Genomic DNA, 24,518 nt, shown 5'->3' with positions numbered 1-24,518 from the left:
GATATGACTATGGTTTACAATTTACATCTCTTGAGATAGTAACTTTCACCCTCAAAAAAGCAATTTTAATTTATATGCCTTTAATTCACAAAAGCATGGATTCACCAACTGGATGTGATGTTTCTCATCTACTTTGGCTTGATTTGAAACCATTTGTCATGACATGTTTAATACTCTTTTATCCTTTAGTGTTGGATTATTTGCTGCCATCAGTTTCTCTCTTGTTACCTGCATGCTTCCAATGTTCAGTCAGTTGTATAGAGATGCCTGTTCCATTAATAACCTGAGCACAGTGCAGACAGGTTGTGAAAAATTGGAGAAGGGGAAGGAAATTATATTTAACCCTGAGTTTCCAGCTGTCATTCTATTTCCAGAGAACAGCTTAGCTGAAAAGATTAACCAAAGTGTGTGAGATCAAAATACTTGTGGCTATGCTCATTATCTACCTAAAAACAAATGCATGCATGTACTTGTTACATGCATACAATCAAATTACATTCATACAAGAAAGAAGACCTTGGAGTCAACAATTATGCAACAAACAAAAACAGCATAGTAATAATTTTATAGAACCTATACATTATCTACATTAGGCAATGACTGGAACTTGGATTTCTCTTAGGCATCTGATAACTGTCTTCGTTCTCTACCCCATTTCTTCTTCCAGATGCAGCCTTTTGAAGTAGCTGTGGCTGTTTCTATTGGGCAATCTAACAGTTAAAAATCTTTCCACTAGAACAAAGTATCAGTGCTAACTATAAACAATGCCCGGCTCTTATACAGTCATGAATTACTTAAGACAACTTGCTTAAATTTTAAAAAGCTTACAAATACAGTCAACAATATCATTCTAGTAAGCACTGGAGAATGAAAAAAAATCTGCAGAGTGCACTGTAGTTAAAAATATTTTTAACAACTAAACACAGCTTAAATAAATTCCTTATGCCCTTTATTAAACATAGATACAATTCCTATTTGCCCACATTATTAGTGTAAAATGCAGGATTGGATGGTTGTCTTGATAATGTAGTCAAATGAAATAAATTTTAGACATCCTCCACATTTCTACCACTCATTTTCTGATACATTCTATAATGCATTCCACATTGCAAAAAGCAAGGACATACATTCAAATTCATAGCTACTAAGATTGTTGGCCATGCAGGGACAAAGATAGCCAGGGAAATTATTGAAGCCTGGGAAATGGGCTCCTTGTCAGTCAACAAGAGTGCTGATTTACCATCAGCTTTCAGGTACTTAGGAGCCAAGTGCTTGGCAGTACATGGAAACAACAGCCAATTGCTGACCACCAACACACCAATCAACCAATAGGTAGGCACCACATAGATATGACTCATAGGAGAGCCCAAAGCAGAAGAGAGAAGTTCCTTGAACACTGGCTCCAGCATGAGTCCGAAAGCTCAGAAGAGTAAACCTCTGGTCCCAATGACCAACCCAGACTGGATCTTGCATTCCATAGTTATGCATGGTTTTTATTTACTGTCAAAGATTCAGGTATACAACCTAAAGTGACAAATAAACACCTGGGGTTAGCAAGATTGGCCTAATAAAATTTATTGCCAGAGGGAGTAGCTAAGGGGAGCTATTGAAATTAAAGTGTGTTGGTATAATAGCCAAAACGTCAGATTATTCCATGTATAAGACAAGGTAGAAGGATTTTTTTTATTTCCAGGTGATAAGATATTTATATTAAAATTCATTTAAATCATTTACAATGACTGTGTATCATGATAAATAAATAATAAAAAAATTAGCCATGTGGGCTAGAAAACTAAGGAATTTTTAGAAACTAAATGGCAACATTTCTTTTATAACTTGATCTTTTTGAGCACTGCATCTTAACTAAAAATGAAAACTAGAACATGGAAACAACAGCCAATTGCTGACCACCACCACACCAATCAACCAATAGGTAGGCACCACATAGATATGACTCATAGGAGAGCCCAAAGCACATATTCCAGTAGAGAGAAGTTCCTTGAACACTGGCTCCAGCATGAGTCCGAAAGCTCAGAAGAGTAAACCTCTGGTCCCAATGACCAACCCAGACTGGATCTTGCATTCCATAGTTATGCATGGTTTTTATTTACTGTCAAAGATTCAGGTATACAACCTAAAGTGATACAGATGACCTACCCCTTAATTAGGTGTAATAAATTCAATGCAGTTTACTTGAAATGTATTTTTGCTCTATTTATTTATGCAGTTTAAATAAAGGTCTTTTTATACTCTACTTTGGGCATATCTCTTATTGTAATAAAGCATACACCCCTTTTATATAAAAAATAAGTAACACTTAGAAAAATTAAATTTGATACCACACTAGATGTGGGATTGCCAATCAGGAGGTCTTCCTATGATCACACACTGACACAGAATGGTTAAAAACCACTTACATATAAAAAGACCCACAAACAGAAACATAATATTCATCTTATCTACTATGTTGTTAAATCATTCTATCTTAAAATGACTGCTTGCTTCATGGATAAAGAGAGGACTCCATTCCCAGACCCATCCATGAAGTATGGAAATTAATAAATATGGATGTATATTCTCAAAATAAAACGATACAGTAATGTTTCTTGATGATCAATTGATCATGTTTTAACATCACCACTCCCAGATTCAGATGATGTTATACGGCCTAGTTCTGATTTGAAATATCTTTAGCATTGGCATTTGATCAATATTTAGAGCAATTAGTTCACTTGTAAATCATTTGCCAGGTTGGCTCAGTTCATCCACATTCATTATTTCCAAACTACATAATTAGTCATGCTGCAAAATGAGGTGTTTTCTTTAAGGTCACAGTTTATCAGCACTTAAAATTATTATCCTCCTTTTTACTTAATGCTGTATACTGAAAAGCATGTATGCAATACAAAGTTGCTTAGTTGCTTTAAATGACTACTTTAGAAGACATGCAAGACCTCTGTGACTTACCTAGGTCATTTAAAAATTAGATCAGCAGAAATTTCAACATTTTTCCCCACTTGCCCTTTTGAGTTGAATATAAGAGGATCAGGTATCTTAACCCAACAGTAATTACAGTGTCAGTCATATACCAAATAAAAATAATATGTGGTTTTTCTTGAAAATAATAAAAACCTGCGAGGTTCTGATACCCCTTTTGAAAAATTATGAACGAATATTCTCTTTTGTTGTTTACTTTATTTCCCATTGTGGTCTTCTGTTGTTTTTCCGGTCACTGAGAACATTTGCATGACAATGAGATCTGTCTTGCTTAACGATTCATCTGTTTCTTGGTGCTCTTGCTGTTAATCTCCCACCTGTTTTGTGCAGGATGTCACATATTAATTATCTCAATTAATTGTAAAATCATGATATTTGCACAGGTGACAAATAAACACCTGGGGTTAGCAAGATTGGCCTAATAGAATTTATTGCCAGAGGGAGTAGCTAAGGGGAGCTATTGAAATTAAAGTGTGTTGGTATAATAGCCAAAACGTCAGATTATTCCATGTATAAGACAAGGTAGAAGGATTTTTTTATTTCCAGATGATAAGATATTTATATTAAAATTCATTTAAATCATTTACAATGACTGTATCATGATAAATAAATAATAAAAAATTAGCCATGTGGGCTAGAAAACTAAGGAATTTTAAGAAACTAAATGGCAACATTTCTTTTATAACTTGATCTTTGTGAGCACTGCATCTTAACTAAAAATGAAAACTAGAAAAGCCACCCAAAGAAGTATAAGAACAATGAATGCTTATCCTTATCTCCCCATAGTTATCAGTACAGATAGTCCTCACTGTACAACCACAATTGAGCCCAAAAATTCTGTTGCTAAGTGAAACATTTGTTAAGTGGGTTTATCACCTTTTTTTCCACAGCTGTTAAGTGAATCACTGTAGTTGTTAAGTTAGTCACATGGTTGTTAAGTGAATCTGGCTTCCCTACTGACTTTGCTTGTAAGAAGGTCTCAAAAAGTGACCACATGACCCAGGACACTCAAACCGTTTTAAATATGAATCAATTGTCAAGTGTCCAAATTTTGATCACAGGACCATGGAGATGCCACAGTGGTCATAAGTGTGAAAAACAGTCATAAGTCCCTTTTTTTAGTGCTGTTGTAACTTTGAACAGTCACTAAATAAACTGTTATAAGTTGAGGACTACCTGTATGCTTCTTTCGAGATATCAAGCACTATTAACTCTAACAGACTGGTTCTTACAGAATCCCATCTTCTGTCTAATTTACATTTACATTTAGCCAGGCTATAATCTGGGCTACAAAAATCTAGATAATCACAAAGTATTCTTTAATTTACAAGATGTAGAAACAAATAATTCCATTTACTGAACTCTAATTAATCGATTCACTCCAAAACATTATATTTTGAAGGGTTTTCAGGTAGCTTTGCTTGTTTTATATGGTGTTATCATAGATGAGAGTTCTTACCATCTGGTTCAAATTAGAAGTCATAACAATGTTCCTCCCGCTCACTCCCACAATCCAATATAGAATGTCTAGATTTGAACAATCTGTACATAAAAACTGCTTACCATAGATGGAATCATTTTATTTTATTTATTTATTTGATTTGTCAATCTCTTACAAGTTATAGGTATAAGTATATACATAGTTATGAATACATGAAATGGGTACATATAAGAAAAATAAAAGAAACAATAGGACAGGGACGGTAGGCACATTGGTGCGCTTATGCACGCCCCCTACAGACCTCTTAGGAAAGGAGTGAGGTCAATAGTAGACAGTCTAAGGTTAAAGTTTTTGGGGTTTGGGGAAGAAACCATAGAGTCAGGTAGAGTATTCCAGACATTGACCACTCTGTTGCTGAAGTCGTATTTCCTGCAATCAAGTTTGGTGTGATTAACCTTAAGTTTGTATCTATTGTGTGCTCTTGTGTTGTTATGGTTGAAGCTGAAGTATTAATTGACAGGTGAGTCATTGCAATGTATGATTTTATATACCATACTTAGATCAGACCGAAGACGGCATAATTCAATGTTTTCTAAGTCTAGAATTTTAAGTCTGGTGGCATAAGGTATTCTACAATGAGTAGAGGAGTGGAAAACTCTTCTTGTGAAATATTTCTGGACTTTCTCAACTGTGCTAATATCAGATAGATAATGTGGGTTCCAGACTGATGAGCTGTATTCGAGTATTGGTCTAGCAAATGTTTTGTATGCTCTAGTTAGTAGTGTGATATTACCAGAGAAAAAGCTACATAGGATTAGGTTAACAACTCTTAATGCCTTTTTAGCTATGAAGTTACAGTGGGCTCTAGCACTTAGATCATTAGAGATGAGTATTCCAAGCTCCTTTACAGAGCTTGGATCATCAACAAGGTCTTGACTATTCAGCTTGTATTTTATATTCTGATTTTTTTTGCCAATATGTAAGAAAGAGCATTTATTTGTTGAGATTTGAAGTTGCCATTTGTTTGACCATTCTGATACATAGTCAAGATCTTTTTGAAGGGTAGTAGTATTGTCTGTGGTATTGAACAGCTTTACATCATCAGTGAAGAGGACGCAGTTGCTCTTAATGTGATCACAGAGGTCATTTATGTAGAGTATGAAGAGAGTTGGTCCTAGAACACTGCCTTGGGGGACACCACTATTGACAGGTACAGATTTTGATAGGACACTCCCAATTTTGACCATTTGTTGTCTGTTTGACAGGAATGCTTCTATCCAGTTATGCAGTTGTCCAGAGATACCATAAGATTTTAGTTTTAGGAGTAGTTTGTCGTGTACCACTGAATCAAAGACTTTACAGAAGTCTATGTAGATTGCGTCTATTGTTTTGCCCTGATCGGGTTGTGTAGTCCATATGTTTTTGCAGTGTAAGAGTTGTAGATTACAGGATAGTTTTTTCCTGAAACCAAATTGTTTATTAGAGAGTAGGTTGTTTGTTTCTAAGTGGAGGATAATGGATTGGTTAATAATTGATTCCATGACTTTACAGGTGACGCAGCATAAGGAGATTGGTCTGTAATTTTCAACTAGGCTGGGGTCTCCCTTTTTGAAGATGAGGATGACCATGGCTTATGACCATAGGTTAGACAAGGAGCTGGTCCTGAAAGATTTTTCAAAGATTATGCTTGGAGGTTCTGCTATGGCAGTGGATAGCTTTTTTAAGAAGTAGGCACATATTCCATCCGGTCCAATAGATAGAGATAGTTTTAGATTGTGTAGTGCTTTTTCAACATTGTCTTCTGTAAAATCGATATGTATTAGATCATTGTAGTTTTCTGTGGTTCGACTAGGAAATACTGGGCATGATCCATTGCTGTTTACAAATACTGAGCCAAAGAATGTGTTAAAGATGTTGGCTTTAATGGTGTCATCGTTGCAGTTTTTACGATTAGGTCCTATCAGGGGTGGGATGGACCTTGAGTCTTTTAGTATGTTGTTTACAAAATTGTAAAAAGCGTGGGTGGAATTGGTACATAGAAGGTTTTCATCTTGTTTAATGTGATAATTGGTGCATTCAGTCTTTATCTGGTGGCATAAATTTTTATATCAGCTTTTGAAATTGGCAACGTGACCAGATTTGTTTTTCCGCCAGAGTGATCACTTTTTGGATTGAAGTTTCCTTATTGTTATGGGTAATCTGTTTTTTTGTTTTGTTTTGGGAGTTGTTGGTACATATATATACACATGCTGTATATCTGATTACCTTTTAGGAAAGAAAAAGTAACTGCTGAGCAGAAGCACTACAAAGCCAAATTTGGACTTCTTTGGTTGAGAAGAATGCACATAAAATATTTTGCACACCTTCATAGATAAAAAAAATAAGTTAGATCAGATTAAAACAAGGTAGCAGCACAGTAGGATGGATGGTGAGCAGAATAGGCTAGGGAGTGCCCCCACACACAAAAAACCCCCCATATTTTCGAAGACTCTTTTAGCCATGGAACACTGGTGTTTATGAGCAACATTTGACATGTGACAACTACATATTTTTGCATGAAAAGATCCAAACACTAACCATCTCCAACCTGGATTGTTTGAAAAATAACAGAAGTTTTGTATACTTACTATGGATAAATAATATCCTGAAAGATGTTTGTTGTTGTTATTTTTGTTGTTCTTTGCAGGAAAGTGAAATACAGACTTCTTGTTTTTAAAGCTAACAACCACAAGTGGAATTAAGGTTACCATAAGATTTAAAATTTACTTTAAATGATCATCCTTTATCCATTTTTTTCTAAAGGCAAAAGCAGTTTTGGCAAAAGTGGGTTATCCCGGATTTATAATGAATGATACGTATGTTATAGAAGGCATCAAAACGGTAAGTTTTGTTTTATTGTTTTCAATTATTACTTGTTGCAGTTATTGTTATAATATAAATGACAAATGCACGTATGTTCATACACTCATTCACCATGTAGAATATTCAAGATTTATCCAGAGCAAAGAGTACTACAAATATAAATTACAAAAGTCTAGTGCTAAATCCAATCATCCTTCCATTACAGAACCTCCTCTCCCTTTTGCAGCCCAACCCTTCCTTAACTCATGTCTCAGCTCTGCTTCATATTTGCTAATAAGTTTTTGGCAGTATAATAAGCATGTAGTGAATTGGATGGTGGCTCTCTCCTTTCTTAGGCACTTCAGGGAATGACTAGAGAAACAGTAAAGCCCATTTGTCCAGTGAGGCCTGTTGATACAATTCTATTACTCTTGTAGATGTCAAAATGCTGTTGAAACCATGAATATGATTTGTATTGGTGGAAAACACAATAAAAATTAAATTAAAAAAAGAAATCTTTATCTTCTCATAGACTAGAATTAGATAGATAGATGATGATAGATAGAATGTGTTATAAACAATCAAACCAAATATAATAATTTCAGGATATATTAATACTATGCATACAATTAATTCTCATTAGAAGTAAAGGAGTAGTAACTTCTAAGAGCTTCATTTATGCATGTTGCTTTGTATATTTCTTTCTTTTTTAATTATTGTTTTATTCAGTTTTTTAATATATACAATAAATTCATTTCATTTCAACCATGTGTCGATTAGGTACATGTTTCATGTGCTTACAGTTTAGAATTAATACTCTTCCTATTAATATAACAATATAACAATAATCACATTTTCATATAAGTAATATCCAATGTATCTTTTTTACAATATTTTCTTATTGCTTTATATATGCATCTAATCCTTTTTAATTTGTTTTATTTTCTAACCATTGGTAAAATAAATCCCATACCATGTAATATTCAGATTCTTCTTTTTCTTTAATTTCCAATGTTAACCTATTCATTTCTGCACATTCAAATATTTTTTCAATTACTTTTCCCTCCATCGGTATCTTGTCACTTTTCCAATTCTAAGCAAATACAATTCTAGTTGCTGTTAATACATGAATGATTAAATATGTTTTTTCTTTGCTGTAACCTTCAGGTATCATTCCTAATAAAAATATTTCGGGTTTCAAATCTATATGTTGTTTAATCATTTTTTCCAACCATGTGTATATTTTTGTCCAATATTTTTTAGCTTCTATGCATGACCACCACATATGGTAATATGTTCCTGGTGTTTGGTGACACTTCCAGTTGATTTATCTTTAAATATTTTCACTAGTTTTGCTGGTACTAAGTGTCATCTATAAAACATTTTGTTCAAGTTTTCTTTATATGCTGTTGATATTGTTAATTTATAGTTTCTGTCCCATAGCTTCTGCCATTTATCTAGTTCTATGGCATATCCTATTTTTTTTTTTGCCCATGCTATCATTGTTTCTTTAACTTGTTCCTCTTCCAATTTAACACCTAATAAATAACAGTATAGTTTTTAATCAACTTATCTTCTGTTCCTATTAGTATTTTATCCAATTCTGTCAACTCTTTATTGATCCCTTCATCTTTAATATCTTTTTCATACCTTGATTGTATTTGCACATACGAATATCAATGTATCTCTAACCCTTGTTCATTCAATTCTTATTTTGCTTTGAGCTCACCCTTTTCATTTAAAATATTTTTATATCTAGCAACACTTCCCATCTTACAAACATTTGGATATACAAGTGTTTCCATTGTTGATAACCAGACTGGTATCTTCATGTAATGCTGTTCCCTAGTTTTTCCCATATACGTAACAATGCATCCCTGATTATGTACCTTTGAAAGTACCCATGTGTTTTACCACTCTTGTACCACAAGAGTACATGCCAACCCATTTGTAAATCATGTCCTTCCAATGTTAATAACCTCTTATTCCTTAACATTACCCATTCTTTCAGCCATGTTAAAGCTGTGGCCTAAAAGTATATTTCCCAACTGGGTAATCCAAATCCTCCTCTAGTTCTAGTATCCTGTAACATTTTAATATTGATCCTTGCTTTTTTCTCTTGCCATATATATTTCAATACTAGTTTATTAATATCTTCAAAATCTTGCTCTTTTAAGTATTTCATCTCTCAATGTCTTTTTGATAAATCTTACATGTACCTCTTTTGAGAGTTTATGTCTTCTTGCGTAGTTTGTATGGATCTATTTCCCCTTGAATCTCTTGTTTGGTTTTCTATAGAGTTTCAGCCAACAATGCTGTCATCACATCCAGTAGGTCTTCCCTCTTCTCTTCTTCAATATTCTGAAATCTCAGGAAGTAAGCCACCTTTTCCATCTCTAGAATGATTATTGTCTCCTCTAGATCTTTATTACCTTGCAATAGCCTTTGATCCACTTCCTCCACTTTTTTCTCTGTTTGCTCTGATTTCTCTTCCATTTTCTGTATCCTCTGTTCCAGTGGTGGGATTCAAAAAATTTTGCTACTGGTTTTGTGGGCATGGCTTGGTGGGTGTGGCTGGGTGGTCATGTGACTGGGTGGCCATGGCCAACTCAACATCACTCATGTCGAGGGGTGCCTTGTCTCACCCCACTTGCTTGGCTTCCCAAGCTCTTCTGGTCTTTGTCTATTAATTTGTCTACTACTACAGTGTCTGGTTGATTATCTAATACCTGCCTGTCCTTCTGGATCCAGAATTCCCACAGATTCTTAGCTCTATTATTCTCCACGATCTTCTGTAGAAACTCCTTTTTCCTGGGATTATGCAGCTGCTTTTCTTCCCCCCCCAAAAGCCATATTTTGTTTAAAGAATTGCAGACAAATACTTCAATGGATGTCCTACGCTTATAATTTTTCTGCTTTTTCAAGACAGGTAGACACACTTCAAAACAAACACTGGCTGCAGATAGCTCTCTTTTTGACATTGCAGGAAAGTCCAGAAATAGTTCAGTGAGTTAACAACTAACTGGCTGATTTTGGGCCAGTCATTCCCTCTCTCAGCTCAGCTTACTTCACACTGTGATGGGGAACTGTGATGGGGAAAATAGGCGAAGGAGGGATGTTTTGAATGGTTGCTGCTTTGAATTACTTATAAAAATAATGATGGGAAAAATAGTATTTGAAATGCACTAGATATTAAAACTAAAACAGATTTGTATAAGCAACTTGTGACTAATGTGATAGCTAGCTGTAAAGATGGAAACTCAGGATATTATATTGCCAGCACATGTGAATTGAGCCCAAAGAGAAATTATATCTGAGCACTGACTTCAGATTGTCCTAGACTGGACAGAGGAAATCAATATGAATGCAATATGGAGTGTGACATTTCTTATGAAGATCAGTATATTCAAATTTCTTGCTAGACATTCTCACAAACAATCAAAAACAGATCTTGGCAGTTCTTTGTATGGCTTGTTTGGGATTTGAGTTTGTTGAAAGTGATTATATATCCCTGTTATAAACAAGGAGTATGTAATAAGGAAACACTCCAGAATTTCATTTACATAAAAACCACCCACTGATATCTGAAATAACACCTTTCTTATAGTGTTATCTTCTTGGTATGCTTTGCATACATCATTCAATGTGATCTGTCACTTTTACACACCGTATATATCAGATATTTGCACCTTTAGTGTGTTTGGAGAGATAAGGAAAGTGTCAGAGTGTTATTGGGAGCATGCACTTTAAAAAAAAAAAGCAGAATGAAAAGTGAATTATACTTCCAGTTAGAAAAACAAAGTGAATAGAACAATTTTCTAAATATGACCATCTCAGACCTCAAGAGGCTATTTAAATGATTTCCAGTAGCAAAAACAATGCTTTGTTCAACACTGAAAATAACTTTAGGCAAAGTCATTTCTTCCCACACAAACAAACAAGGCCTTTTATGTAGACAAATTCAGGCGTTCACTTGAAATCCCAGAATGAATCAGAATTTGTGAAGCCTGTGGGGAACCAGGAGGTGGGGGACCCCCCTCCCCTGGTGTCTCAAAGCAATGACAGGCCACTTCCTTGGACTCACCCACTCTCTGCGAGAGCTTCACTTCCCGATTCAGCCAATCGCACAGAATGACAGTCATGGCTGCGAGCGCCCGCAGTTCTGTGCCCCCTTTCTCTGCATCCCATCACCATGGCAACCAGCCCTTTCACATGCTAAAAAGACACAGCAAAGCATGGCCTGCCAAGCAGCACCAGGGAGAATGATGTGAGCTTGCACAGACGAGCCCAGTTGTTTCAAATCACTTTAGGAAAGTTGGTGGCAATTTTAATCATGAGACGCCTTTTAACTTTAATCCTGTAGTTTCCTCCCTCGTCTCCTTTGCTTTGAAAAGTTGCTTTTCAATGGGAAATGGAACAGCCAGCATGAGGAAAGGAGGGAGGAGGAAAGCGGCCTCCTCATCTCATGCCGGCCACTCCATTGCCTGTTTGACCATTGCAGCACCACGTCACAGAGCTTTCCCTGCCCACCACTGCCCAGATAGATGCCCTCGCTTCTCCCAAGGATTTCTTTGCCTTCCTGATTTCCAGCTCTTTGTGTTTCTCACCATCGTTCGTGTTCAGGGAAACAAAAGTTTGTGTGGGGCTAAAAAAAATGTTCAATCAGAAAAAGAACATGCGAAGTTGGAATTGATTGATTGAATTTTTTTTGTCAGGTACCAGGTTTCTTGTTTCTTTGTAACCCTAATTCTTACATCCAGCAGAACAGATATGAATAAACAATGCAGGTAACTTTATTAAAACCCTCTTGTTTAACATATTGCTTATTCATATGTTGTAAGCTGAATGAATCTTAATCTTCCAGTTACAAATAGTCATAAACAAAAAATATGCATACACTCAACTCCTCCAATATCCCCTGACCAGGTATGATGAACCTGGATGCTGATATGCCCATCAACAACTCATCCCAAATATATCACAAAGGTTCATTCTGTTGGAATGATTGTGATTGTTTTAAAAATGACAGTTTTTATGAAATGACAGTTTTTATGAACATACAAAAGACAAAAATTGTTCTTCTTTCTGATGAACAAAATATATTGACCAAAGTTAGATTGGAAGGTTCTGTTTTTCCATCTAGGAAACTGTCAGCATTTTACAAAAGGTTGAATAGATATATTCTAACAATATAAGTTAATAGAAAGGGTTAATATTGATATTCGTAATAAAAGAGCAAAGGATTACCTTTTCAGCCAGACAAAAAAGAGCTTATTATATATAACTGATAACATCTTTGTAGGGCTAAAACTCATGCTTAGTAGTCAGTTGGTGACTAGCAAATTAGAAGCAATGTCTCCTCAGAATTGCATGCGCAATCCCCACCCCACCCCCTTACCTGCACTGCGCCTCACAACTGATTTTTTGGCTGGTTTGAGGCCTTTTTTGGCCTCCCAGAGGATTGGAAAAAGCCTCTGCAAGCCTTTTCAGGCTGAATTATAGGCCCATTTTGTCACTTCCAGTATTACAGGAAGTGATGAAACGAGCCTATAATTCGGCCTGAAAAGTCTTGCAGAGGTTTTTTCCAAGCCTCTGGGAGGCCGAAAAAAGCCTCAAACCAGTCAAAAAATCAGCTGTGAGGCACACGCATGCACAGTGAGCTAAGTTTGCCTGTGGCTCGCGTGCCAGCACAAATGGTGACATCACAGATCTAGGCTTCATAAGTCATTGCAACAAATAGGTTTTGTAAATATGAAGAGACAACTGATTGCAGATGATGCTAAACTGGCAGGAATAGCCAACATCCCAGAAGGCAAACTCAGGATTCAAAAAGATCTTGACAAACTTGGACAATGGGCCAACAAAATGAATTTTAATGTGGAGAAAAGCAAAAGTTTACATTTAGGCAGGAAAAATCAAAGGTATAAATACAAATTAGGCAAGACTTGGCTCAAAACCAGTAACTTTGAGAGGGACTTTGGAATCCTTGAATATGAGCCAGCAATGTGCAGCAGCCACCAAAAAAGCTAATACAATCCTGGGTTGTATAAACAAAGGCATAGAATCAAGATCATTAGTGCCATTTTAAAAATTCTAGTAAGACTACACCCTGGAATACTGTATCCAATTTTGATCACCATACTACAAAAAAGGTGTTGAGACTTTGGAAAAAGTTCAGAGAAAAGCAACTAAGATGATCAAAGGCCTGGAGATTAAACCATATGAAGAACAGCTACAGATTTTGGGTCTGGCTAATCGAAAGGAAAGAAGAATTAGGGGTGGCTTGATAGCAGTATTTCAGTATTTGAGGAGGTGCCACAAAGAAGAGGGGGTCCAATTATTCTCCAAAGCACCAGCGGGCAGGACAAGAAATAATGGTTGGAAACTGATCAAAGAGAGAAGCAACCTAGAATTAAGGAGAAACTTCCTAACAGGACAATTAATCAGTGGAACAGCTCTCCTTCAGAAATCATGGGTGCTCCATCACTGCAGGTTTTTAAGAAGAGACTGAACAGTCACTTGTCTGAGATTGTATAGGTTTGCCAGCTTGTGTTCTCCTGTTTGAGCAGGGGGCTGGACTAAGACATCCAAGGTCCCTTCCAGTTTCTATTCTATTCTGCTCTGCTCTGCTCTGCTCTACTCTACTCAACTGCCCTTGATTTGAAGCAGTTTTTTTGGCAATTCTAAAAATTTTACTAAACTATTGATATATTAACTGTAGGGTCTGAGTTTGAAACTGTGATGTTATCGTATTTCTAATTTTTTTGAAGTTGCCAACAGTCATATTTTGAAGCCATTTTCTCAGTGTGAAAAAATATTTATTAGCTCTTAAAAGTCATAATCTGAAAATAAATACATTAAAATGTAGCTGATGGGAGCATTAAATTTTTTTAGAGAAGATAAATTTTATGTTTGCAGCTTGCTTATTTATTGGTTCAAAATATTTCACATTTAAAAATATCATTAGTTTTCTTTCAGATGTCAAGATTATTTACTCTTTCTTCAAATATGATCCAAGGAAGAGATTTTAAAGTATACTTCTTCTCCCACATTTTTATACTATTCACCATCAAAATGCATTCCATAAATAGTAATCAAAATGCATGTAATACCAAGCTCTAGAAACAACAGTGGAATAATTAAGTTTTCCAATGTGCCATATGTTTGGGCAAAACCATTGTGTTGTCTATGGAATTTCCTAGTAAATGCTCACATAGCAATATTCACTAATTTTCTAACACACAACAATTCTATTCATTTTAAAGTAAGTAAGATATTATCTTGCAATTGTATATTTATAGATTTTATGCAAACTGGTGTTAAAACACCATTTTCTTTTCAACAGAATTGCATTGCTTTCCAATTTGTGTACAATATAGAAGAGCACGAAAGTTATTGAACACATAACCTACATATGTTGATGTTAACGTTCATAGGGAAAAATTCAGTTTGAAAAATGTATTATTGTAGGAGAGCAATTGGCAGAGCTTGGGGTGGAGTCAAGGACAAATCAGCATACAGTCTCTATGGATCTTTGACTAAATCCAACCCTTCTTGAATTCCATTGACATTTATTTAATGACAAGATAGTGCTAGCCATTAGTTGAGTTGATTCCTGTGCATAGGCATGATTAGTAATAAATCACTTTAATTGTAACTTCATGTGTGGTCTTGATCTTTCATACCTGACAATTATACACTATTACACTAGTACATAGATAGGCAACCAATAATACAAGATAGTTGTTTCAAATATGTAGAGTAGTTTTCAACTTTACATGTCAGTTATGCTACTACAGCAGTTCGGAAAAGAATGGCAGCCCTTCTTTTTAGGAACCATGTACCTGTAGCCAACAAACTATTTATTTCAAAATTGGTAGCACAATTCTTTATGGTGTGTGCAACTGAATTCCAGCATAAAATGTTTAATCATATGAAAGAATACTCATTCTTTCTAAGAGCCATATTCTCTACACATAGAAGTACATCCAATGTTGTACTTAGATTAGACACTGGTTGATTAGCATTGAAACAAGTATTAGGAACTAATCTTATCTTTCTGGGTTAGAACCTATTCATTTTTCAAAGAACATTTTCCCCTCCTAGTAAATGATTGTACAACAAAGTGATATATAGCAATATCTTCAAACTACTTCATGTGGCATGTTCTTTAACTATATATGAAGTGGAACTTTTAAAGAAATATGATATATTTCAGCACAATTTAACAGCAGTCCTTTGGTGATATTTTCACCTCAGTGAATCAAGGGAACCACAACCTTTACATTTTTAAGTATATCCTTTACCAATGGGCCTTTTCAAAACACATTTTAATGCTTTTCCTTCTACAGTTATAGATAGCAGATATAAAGGAATCTCTGAAGCATATAATCAGTGCTCTTATGCCTCAATGGCAATTTCAAAATCTTAGAAGGTAGATTTCTAGGAAGTAAATTCCATGTGGAACTGCACTTTTAATTAATTTGCTGGAAAATAATTTTAATGGAAAGACTACATAGCAAACCCAATCAATGAGAGAGGTACCGATATCACCTTTTTAATTGTTCTGTTTCAATTAATTATATCCAAAATTGTTATTAGAACTATAATTTGTATTAAACTATTATAATATTATTATATTGTTGAATTGTTCCTGACTTTTTGGATCACAATGAAGAAAAGGAAGAAGAGGAGGCATTTTTTTCATTTCAGATTTTTTTTCAGAATATTTAAATTTTGATATTTAACTTGTTTAGTATATTAAGGTTGTTCATTTCTGTTTAGATCTAATTATATTAGCATAATCTTTATATTTATTTTCAGATGAAGTTTTCAGAAATAGACTATTTTGGCAATGTCCTTCAGACTCGCAAACATGTGGCCCAATCAGATTTCTACTGGCTGAGAAAAGAAGTCCCCAAAACAGAGTGAGTTGGGAAGGGATGTGCTGGGGAAGTATTGAGATGAAATATTATCAGACAATTTTGAGGATTATTTTTCTGTCACCATTGTAATAGCCAACCATATAGGTATCTCAGAAGGGGCTAAACTAAAGGTTTAATTCTAAAATCAACAAGCATTGGAATAACAGCTTTTTTTTTTTTACTCAGAATACTAACTCAAACTGCAATTTCCTACAGTAAAATCTCCAAAATATTCCTATAGCCCCATCCCAGATATGATTGAGTATTAGGATCCTACTACTACTACTACTACTACTACAACTACTACTACTACAACAACTACTACTACAATAATAATAATAATAATAATAATAATAATAATAATAATAATAATAATAATAATAGTAATAATAATAATAATAGTATTAGGAGCCTCTGTGGTACAGTGGTTAGAGTGCAGTACTACAAGCTACTTCTGCTGCAGCCAGCTGCCTACAATTTGGCAGTTCAAACCCCACCAAGCTCAAGGTTGACTCATCCTTCCATCCTTCCGAGGTGGGTAAAATGAGGACCCAAATTGTTGGGGGCAATATGCTGACTCTGTAAACTGCTTAGAGAGGGCTGTAAAGCGGTATATAAGTCTAAGTGCTATTGCTATTGCTATCTTCCATTTTCTACAATGTAACTGGCTATGAAGTCCTCCACTAGGCTAGGACAAATGCCCATTAGTACAGTAGTTTTGGACTAAACTATGAACTTTCTCAGATAGGGAAGAGGTCAAACATATATAGACATACATATTGTTATTGCTTTCTATTCTTAATGTAAGATGCCCAGAGTTATTCTGGTGTTAGGTGGCTTTAATCTTGTAAATAAATAAACACATAAAATGAGGATTGAATGATGTTGTCCTGAGACATTATATTGCAGGAAGAATTTTAGAACTTTTTAAGAATGTTTTCCAGTTATTCAGATAAGCATGAAAAATCTGATCTCTGAAATCTGCTGGATAACCAGTAGATGGCAGGAAGAAAATCAAGACAACTCTGGCTTTTGTTGCCATCTAGTGGCCATATGGAATATTTGCAGACTGTATTTAAAACCTACTTTAAATATCTGAACATAACAAAAGGGGAATCTATATAGGGAATCTTTCCTGAAGTATTTGTACTGTATATACAAATCTAACAAATTTTGGAGACTCTAGGATATGTGATAGAATTATTTAGGGCAGCTTCATTTCATTCTTATATATCAGTATTTGGAAGAACAAGAAAAGTCACCTCTTATCACCGACACCAGTACTAATAATGCTCTTTATTGGTTTGGTATTTGCATATGGGAAATTTTATTGGCATTAATTTTCTCCTGCAAAGCTGTAACCTCTGTACAGTAATGTGGATTGGTGGACACTTTTTGTATAGGTAATATAAATATATAGAAAAATTAAAGCATGTTAATATCAAATAATAGACATTTATAAAAGCTGTTACTTTTTAAGAAGCATACTAAATATTTATGCATCTTAAGTGATTGTAAAACTTATGGAGACAGCTTTGATCTCTTTGGGTTAAGGCTGTTAGAGGTTTCTAGGTTAGAACTTATTGAAAGAAAGCTCTGAGACAATTGAAGCAAATAAGATTAAGAGATGACGCTAAAGGTTGTGATCATTGTGGAGACTTGGAATGTGCAATGGCATTTTAGACTTCCAATAAAAGTGACCTAGTGCCACTCTTGGTCATTCCAAAAAGACATTCAACGTTATCCTATGTAAGGCCGCTTCTTTTTAAGCATCTGTACGGCTGCTTTTCAGGCTAGTGTATATGGCTGCTGCTGTAAATGATTCTGAAATTGGAATGCAGTCAACCTTGCTAAATGCTTTCTCTTGATGCCTCAGCCTAGATGTCACTCATCTTCTACTCTCTTACAGACATATACCTTCCATCTTATCATTTTATTAGAAAATGTTTTCCAGAAGGGTGCAGGGTAGGGAGACAAGCATGCCTGCTAAATAAAGTCTATTGGATTATAAGTATTAACTAAATAGGTATCTATTCAGTGATACACAGACGTATATATGATACTGATATTTAAAATACAGAATGGATAATAAAAATAATTGTTACATTGTATTATAGTATAATATTAAGTAATACTACACAAATATATTTGATGATGGTTTATTTTTTTAAAAAAACTGATAAAAATGATGGATATAAAGGAATGTAGTCTAATCTCATAAATCCTATACTTTTGATATTTTGATAACCATGCTTAATGCATTTTATTAATGCATAAAATTTCATTTGAAAAAGGGAAGCTTGTGTCCTTTATCTATAATGTCAAATATAGGATACCTGCTTTATCAAGGATGTAAGATACCTACTCGATATTCCATTGTACAAGAAGTCCTTGACTTATGACCGCAATTTGGATCAGAATTGTCATTGTAAGTCATTACAGTCATAAGTTGAGCCAGACCCAATTTTACCACAAATTTTATGGTGTGTGTTAAATGATTCCCCACCCGCATCAGCAAAAAATGTTGCAAATCAAACCATGTGACTGCAGGATGCTACAATCAATCATAAATATGGACAGGTTGCCAAGTGCCCAAATTGCAATCATATGAATACTAGGGGTGTGTGATGGTTGTAAGTATACATATAGGTCACAAGTAATGTTTTCTGAGGGCATATAATTTGGATGGTTGTTAAATGAACAGTTGTAGGCTGAGGACTACTGTTTGAACCACTTTTACAGATTATTAATCTTCATCCTTTACTACATAGCTGGATCCTGATTTCCTTAGCATATAGAATAACAAGATGCCTGCTTTGGCTTTGAATGGCAGGCTCAGCATTTGTACTTTAAATATTGAGGGAGATCCAAATTTAGCCAAAAAGAGCAATGAGCCCTCATATAGGAACTTGACATTTGTGGGGGGAAAGGGGGACGAGACAGACTGTAACAGATGTTCTCTACTTCATAGAATAAGAACACCAAACCTGCTCTTCTTTTCTTTTTCAACAGGTGGTTTACTAATCCAACAACAGTGAATGCCTTTTACAGTTCATCTACAAATCAGATCAGTGAGTACTTGACTAAGTCATGATTTAATTACTCATCTGAGAAAAAAGAATATCCTTCAGCTTCTACAAGCAGTGCTCCTTCTCACAGTTTTAAAACTGTTATTCCCTCACATCGCACAAAAAATGCCTACTAGGTGTCCTCATAAAAAATACTAATACCAAGTGCATTGTATGGTTACAACCAGGTAAATATATTGTGTTTGATTTTACATATTCAGGATATAAAGAGAGAAAGAGAGAGAAACAGGGAGAGAGGGAAGGAAGAAGGAAGGAAGGAAGGCAGATTACATAAAAATATCCCTTCTAAGAAACAAGTAATATTACCTTTATGAAGTAATAAGGCATTTGATAATCTCCTGATTCTGATACAAATATCACTAGTAAATCAAGGAATCCATAAAGCAGGCAGGCAGGCAGGCAGGCAGGCAGGCAGGCAGGCAGGCTGGCTGACAAATCCCATACTCAGTAAGACCATTCACTCTCTAGTAATTTACAATGTCACCCAGCTTTGTTGAGGCAATATAAACTGTATATTGGTGTATGTTTTTATGACTGCCATCAATTAAGCAGTGATAAGCTTTTGAGCCTAACAGCAATGGTCTAGTATTCTGGTGTCCTGACAGTTCGTCAGCAGGAAATTTTTTGCTGCTGGCAAAACATCAGGATACCAGAAAACTACACCACAGCCTTTCAGCCCAAAAGCATATTACTGCTTGAATATAAAACCCATCATTATTATTCTGATCCTGGAAAAACAACAATAATTCAAAATCTTTGAAAATTAGGGAACCAGGTCTTCCTCAACTTGGATGCTTGGGTTATAAAAATTACAGTTTACTTACAAGATGAGTTGCTCATAGAGATATAACAGCTGAGTCTGGTTTTTTAAAGTGTTCCCATGTGCAACACACATTATTATGGAATTCTGGAAAACATTTCATTTTCATCCCTTGTTTCATATAACTGATTTATTTATTATATTTATATGATTTAGGTTGTAATTTGTAATGAGAATAAGTAATTCTGAACAGTGAAGGAAGGTTGTTAAGATTTCGTTCTAGCGTTATAGATGTTTCTATCACTTATGTAATCATTTTTAGGGAGGATTTCATGGGTCCTATTGTTTAGGCATTAAGAAGTTGTTCTCATTCAGAATTTTTAGATAACAAATTAGCTGTTAGGGTTCCAAGTAATAACTCCATAGAATGCAGAACTGTGAGGCAAGCAAGTTCCTCAAAGAACAATTTTATTGGAGATATCATATTGGCACAAACTGAAAACCGCCTCTGAAAGTTCTGGTGGTTTTCACCTGATTAAAAAGTGAAAATTCCCCCTTTCTCCAAACAATCAGTCACATTGTCCAATCAAGGTGCTGGCTGGTCACTTGGTAACTGGACTCCTCATCTCCCCAGTCACCTGTTGGAATGTCCTTGGTTCCCACAGGAAACTATTTTGTTTTGGCTACAAACCCCCATCTAACTATGTCCCCCCTCCCTATCCCGTCTTCGCACCGTGGCAACTCTGAAGCTGCCAAAATGTCCCCTCAGGTTCTCTTTAGAGTTGACAATTGGACCCCCATAAGAGAAGTTCCTGAAAAAGAAAAGAAACCGCCTGGAGGTTAATTAGTGTTCACTCCTCCCGCCTGGAGGTCCTTTTGGCTTTTGAGGGTACTTCTCGTGGAACTGCTTAGCCAATCTGTCTGCTTTTACATCCAGCTCTTTACACATGTGGCTTTGGACAATGGGTACCCTTTTTGTTGCACTAAGTACTGCAACCTCCCCTTGTACAGTCTGGAATCCAAAATTCTTTTGATTTTGTAATGCATCTCCCTTTGCACTACAGTCAGTTTTGGGGCTGCCCAATCTACTGGCCTGAGCTGGGAGCCTACCACCGGCTTTAACAAGCTACTGTGAAAAACCAGATACCAAAACTTTCCCCAGCAGGTGGGGAGTTTAAATTGTACGGTTACATGGTTAATTACTTTCACTATGGGGAAGGACCCTATGAATTTTGGTCCAAACTTCTAGCAGGGAAGCTTTAGCTTCAAGTACTTGGTTGAGAGGTAGACCTTACTCCCTATTTGGAATGGGTTCTGAGGAGCCCAATGCTTATCGGTTGCACTTTATGCGTTCTCGATGCTTCCTGAAGGGCTCACTTTGTATTTTCCCAGGCTTGTTTCAGGGATTCCATCCAGTCAGTCAGTGATATGAATGAAGGGGGTTCCCTAGGGAGCTCGGGCATGGGGGACAAATTCTATGTCACTAATGACCTGGAAAGGGGTCAGCCTGGTGCTACTATGCACTGCATTGTTGTATGCCACTTTGGCAAATGGCAGCAATTTTGACCAATCTGTTTGCTGATAGTTTACATAACATCTCAAATATTGTTCCACTATTGCATTCATGCATTTCGTGGCCCCATTAGTCCTCAGATGGAACACAAAACTGAGCCCCTGTGAGGATCCGATGGATTTTATGAACTCCTTCCAGAACTTGGCCATGAATTGGACCCCTCCTATCGGAGATGATTCTCTGAGGGATACCATGCAGCCTATTAGATATGTTTTCTGAACAGTTTACCCAATTTATGGGCAGATGGGAGGCTGGAGCAAGCTATGAAGTGGGCTTGTTTTGAGAATAGGTCTATCGTGGTCCAAATTACCATATTCCCCCTGCTTTCAGGAAGCTGTACAATGAAATCCATGGCAATCTCTTCCCATGGTCGGGATGGGTCCGCTACTTGTTGGAGTAGTCCTGAGGGCCTCCCTGGTCTTTTTTTCATGGCTGCACAAGTAGCACAGCTTTTTACATAGTCCTCAATGTCCCTTTTTATTTTTGGCCACCATAATTGCCTTCTTGCCAGGTGCAGGGTCTTCAGGTAGCCGAAGTGCTCTGCCTGCTTAGAATCGTGTCTTTTCTGGAGCATTTGGAGATGCAGGCTATTTGGAACATACAATTTGGAACCTTTCCAGGCCAGGCCATCTTTGAGGGTCAGCACCCCTTAGTTGTTGTTGCACCATGAGACTGCTGGCAGCTCAGTTTTTAACTTTTGCATAAGCCCCCCTCCTTCTGTTGTTTTCTGCTGTTGCGCTTGTCCTCTGTGGGAGACTAGTGAGGCTGGTTGGGAGGAAGGAAGCATGGCATAGACCACCTCTTCCCATTTACTGTTGAATTGGGGTTTCTGTGACAAAGTGTCCACTAAGAGTCCCCCCCCCTCCAGAGATGTATTTTAGCATAAAATTGAACTGCTTGAAGTATTGCACCTATCTGACTTGCTTTGGGGAGAGTTTACATGGGATCCTAAGTGCCTCCAGGTTTTTGTAATCCATATCTTGAAAGGCCCTTGGCTACTGGATTGACTGGTTGGCATCACAGTAGATGGTTGTGGGATAGTGGAGCTCTGTGGGGCACCATAAAACCCAGCCAATACCTGCCTGCCCGGAGACCCTATGGGGTCAAAGCCCCCCTGGAGGAGTGGTTAAGAAAGGGGGGGGTCCTTTATAGATCATGAGGAAACAGCAATTTCCTCGTTTGACTCAAAGAAAACCCTCTTGATTGGCAGCAGAGACAATGACCATTTTGGCAAGACCAAAGCTGTGACAACCAGGACAAGAAAAATATGTGCTGGTTTGTGGACAGAGGATTGAAACTGGATGAGTTAACTTTCAACTTCTACACTAGAGACCTAAACCCTAATAAAATAATTCTTTAAAAAAAGACTCTCCAAAACATTAAGAAAGCGGTGATTTAATACATGGAGAAAGATTATAGATCTAAAAGTGAAACAAACTTTTAATGCAAGATTATGAAACTTTAAAATATAGAAAAACTGAACTGGAACTGGTAGTAGCATGAAAAGTTATTTAATTTGTGGATAATACTATTTGATTACTGGAAGAATCTGTACAAAGAAAGAGGAACTTTGCTTTTTTTTAAAAAAAAAAAATTCCCTGATCCTTTCCCCGCCAACAGTCAGCTGTTTTAGCTTTGCTGTGTTTAATGCTGGAACGTAGGGTGGGGGTGCCACCCACTGGTCAAAGAAGGTATTATATTAGTACATGGTGGGAATAACCTTGGAAAGTAAGTATTATTTAATAATACAAGAATAACAAAGAGAAGAAGATAGAAAATAGTGAAAGACAAACAACATTTGGAAGGCCTTTTCATTTTGGTTTCATATCTACTGGAGTTTTGGCTGCTTGCAAGTATTATTGAGCTGTTTGAAGATTTCTAAGGCAAGATAGACTGTAATTTTTCCTTGGAATTGAATATCTGACTTTGTGGATTAAAGGCATTTGGGGAAATCTGGTGGACCAATTTGGATTATTAAGATCAGTTGACAGAACATCATACAAGGTGAAAGAAGAAAAATTAAATGACTTAAAAATTTGGAAAATTTACAGGGTGCAAATTGGAAAAATTTAGAGGGTGCAAATTGGAAAAATTTAAGGACTATAAAATTTAGGGGATTTAGAGGAATAGTTTTGGAACTGTGTAAATTTTATTAATACTGGCATTTTGGTGTTTCTGGGCAATTGGGATATTGAAATTTTGCAGGAATATTGAGCTGTGATTAGTTTATTACATTATCACAAAATGTTTCAAAACAAATGCAGTCTATAAAGAAATATTATTGATGTTTCAGTGTATTTAGGAAGATATAACAAAGAATCATAGAGAGATGATGGAATTGATGCAGGGTACAGGTATGAGATTAGAAAACCCCCAGCAAAGCTCAATAAAAAATTAACAAAAAATTCAGGAAATAGAGCAGAAATCTGTAGGAGCTGAGGAAAGAACAGAGGAGATAAATCTAAAAATGATACAAGCATACAAAGATATGGAAGAGATAGCAACAATTTTTAACACGGAACAGACAGATTATTCCTTAAGAGTTCAAAATATCAAAAAGAATGAAGAGTAAGATATGGTAAAAATGATGTGGAAACTGTGGATGAGTGCTCTAGAGTCTCAACAGCAAGAGATAGATGCTGTGGCAGATGAAATATTTAGATTAAATAAACATGATGAAAGGAGTTACAAGATACCAGAGGAGAAGCATGAAAAATTCCCTAAAAAGTTAATAAGAGTTGAAATTCTAAAAAGAACAAGAGATGATGGATAGACGTAGAATATTTTTTAACATGGTGGATATTTTATTAAGTGTTAGAAAAAAGAAATAGAAAGCAGAAATTGGGAAAATAGTATTATGTATACTGAAATATAATAGAACATATTATAATTA

At 35.9% G+C, this 24,518-nt stretch overlaps 1 protein-coding gene across 3 annotated transcripts in view; it reads left to right on the top strand.

The window, feature by feature from the left end:
* The window catches only part of PHEX (phosphate regulating endopeptidase X-linked), a 145,672-nt gene that overhangs the window by 94,674 nt on the left and 26,480 nt on the right, over window positions 1-24,518 (top strand). For all 3 annotated transcript variants that reach the window (XM_026674905.2, XM_087966916.1, XM_087966915.1), the window contains 3 exons: window positions 7,241-7,318; window positions 16,103-16,206; window positions 19,216-19,274. In XM_026674905.2, coding sequence (XP_026530690.1) covers window positions 7,241-7,318; window positions 16,103-16,206; window positions 19,216-19,274 — 241 coding nt within the window. The remainder of the gene's footprint in view (window positions 1-7,240; window positions 7,319-16,102; window positions 16,207-19,215; window positions 19,275-24,518) is intronic.

The sequence above is a fragment of the Notechis scutatus genome, chromosome 5 (genome assembly GCF_049901735.1).
Source record: "Notechis scutatus isolate UNSWTSFEM ecotype Mainland chromosome 5, rNotScu1.2, whole genome shotgun sequence".
Lineage (NCBI taxonomy): Eukaryota > Metazoa > Chordata > Lepidosauria > Squamata > Elapidae > Notechis > Notechis scutatus.
Note: the sequence above shows the minus strand (reverse complement) of the source record. Positions and strands in the feature narration are given on the sequence as shown.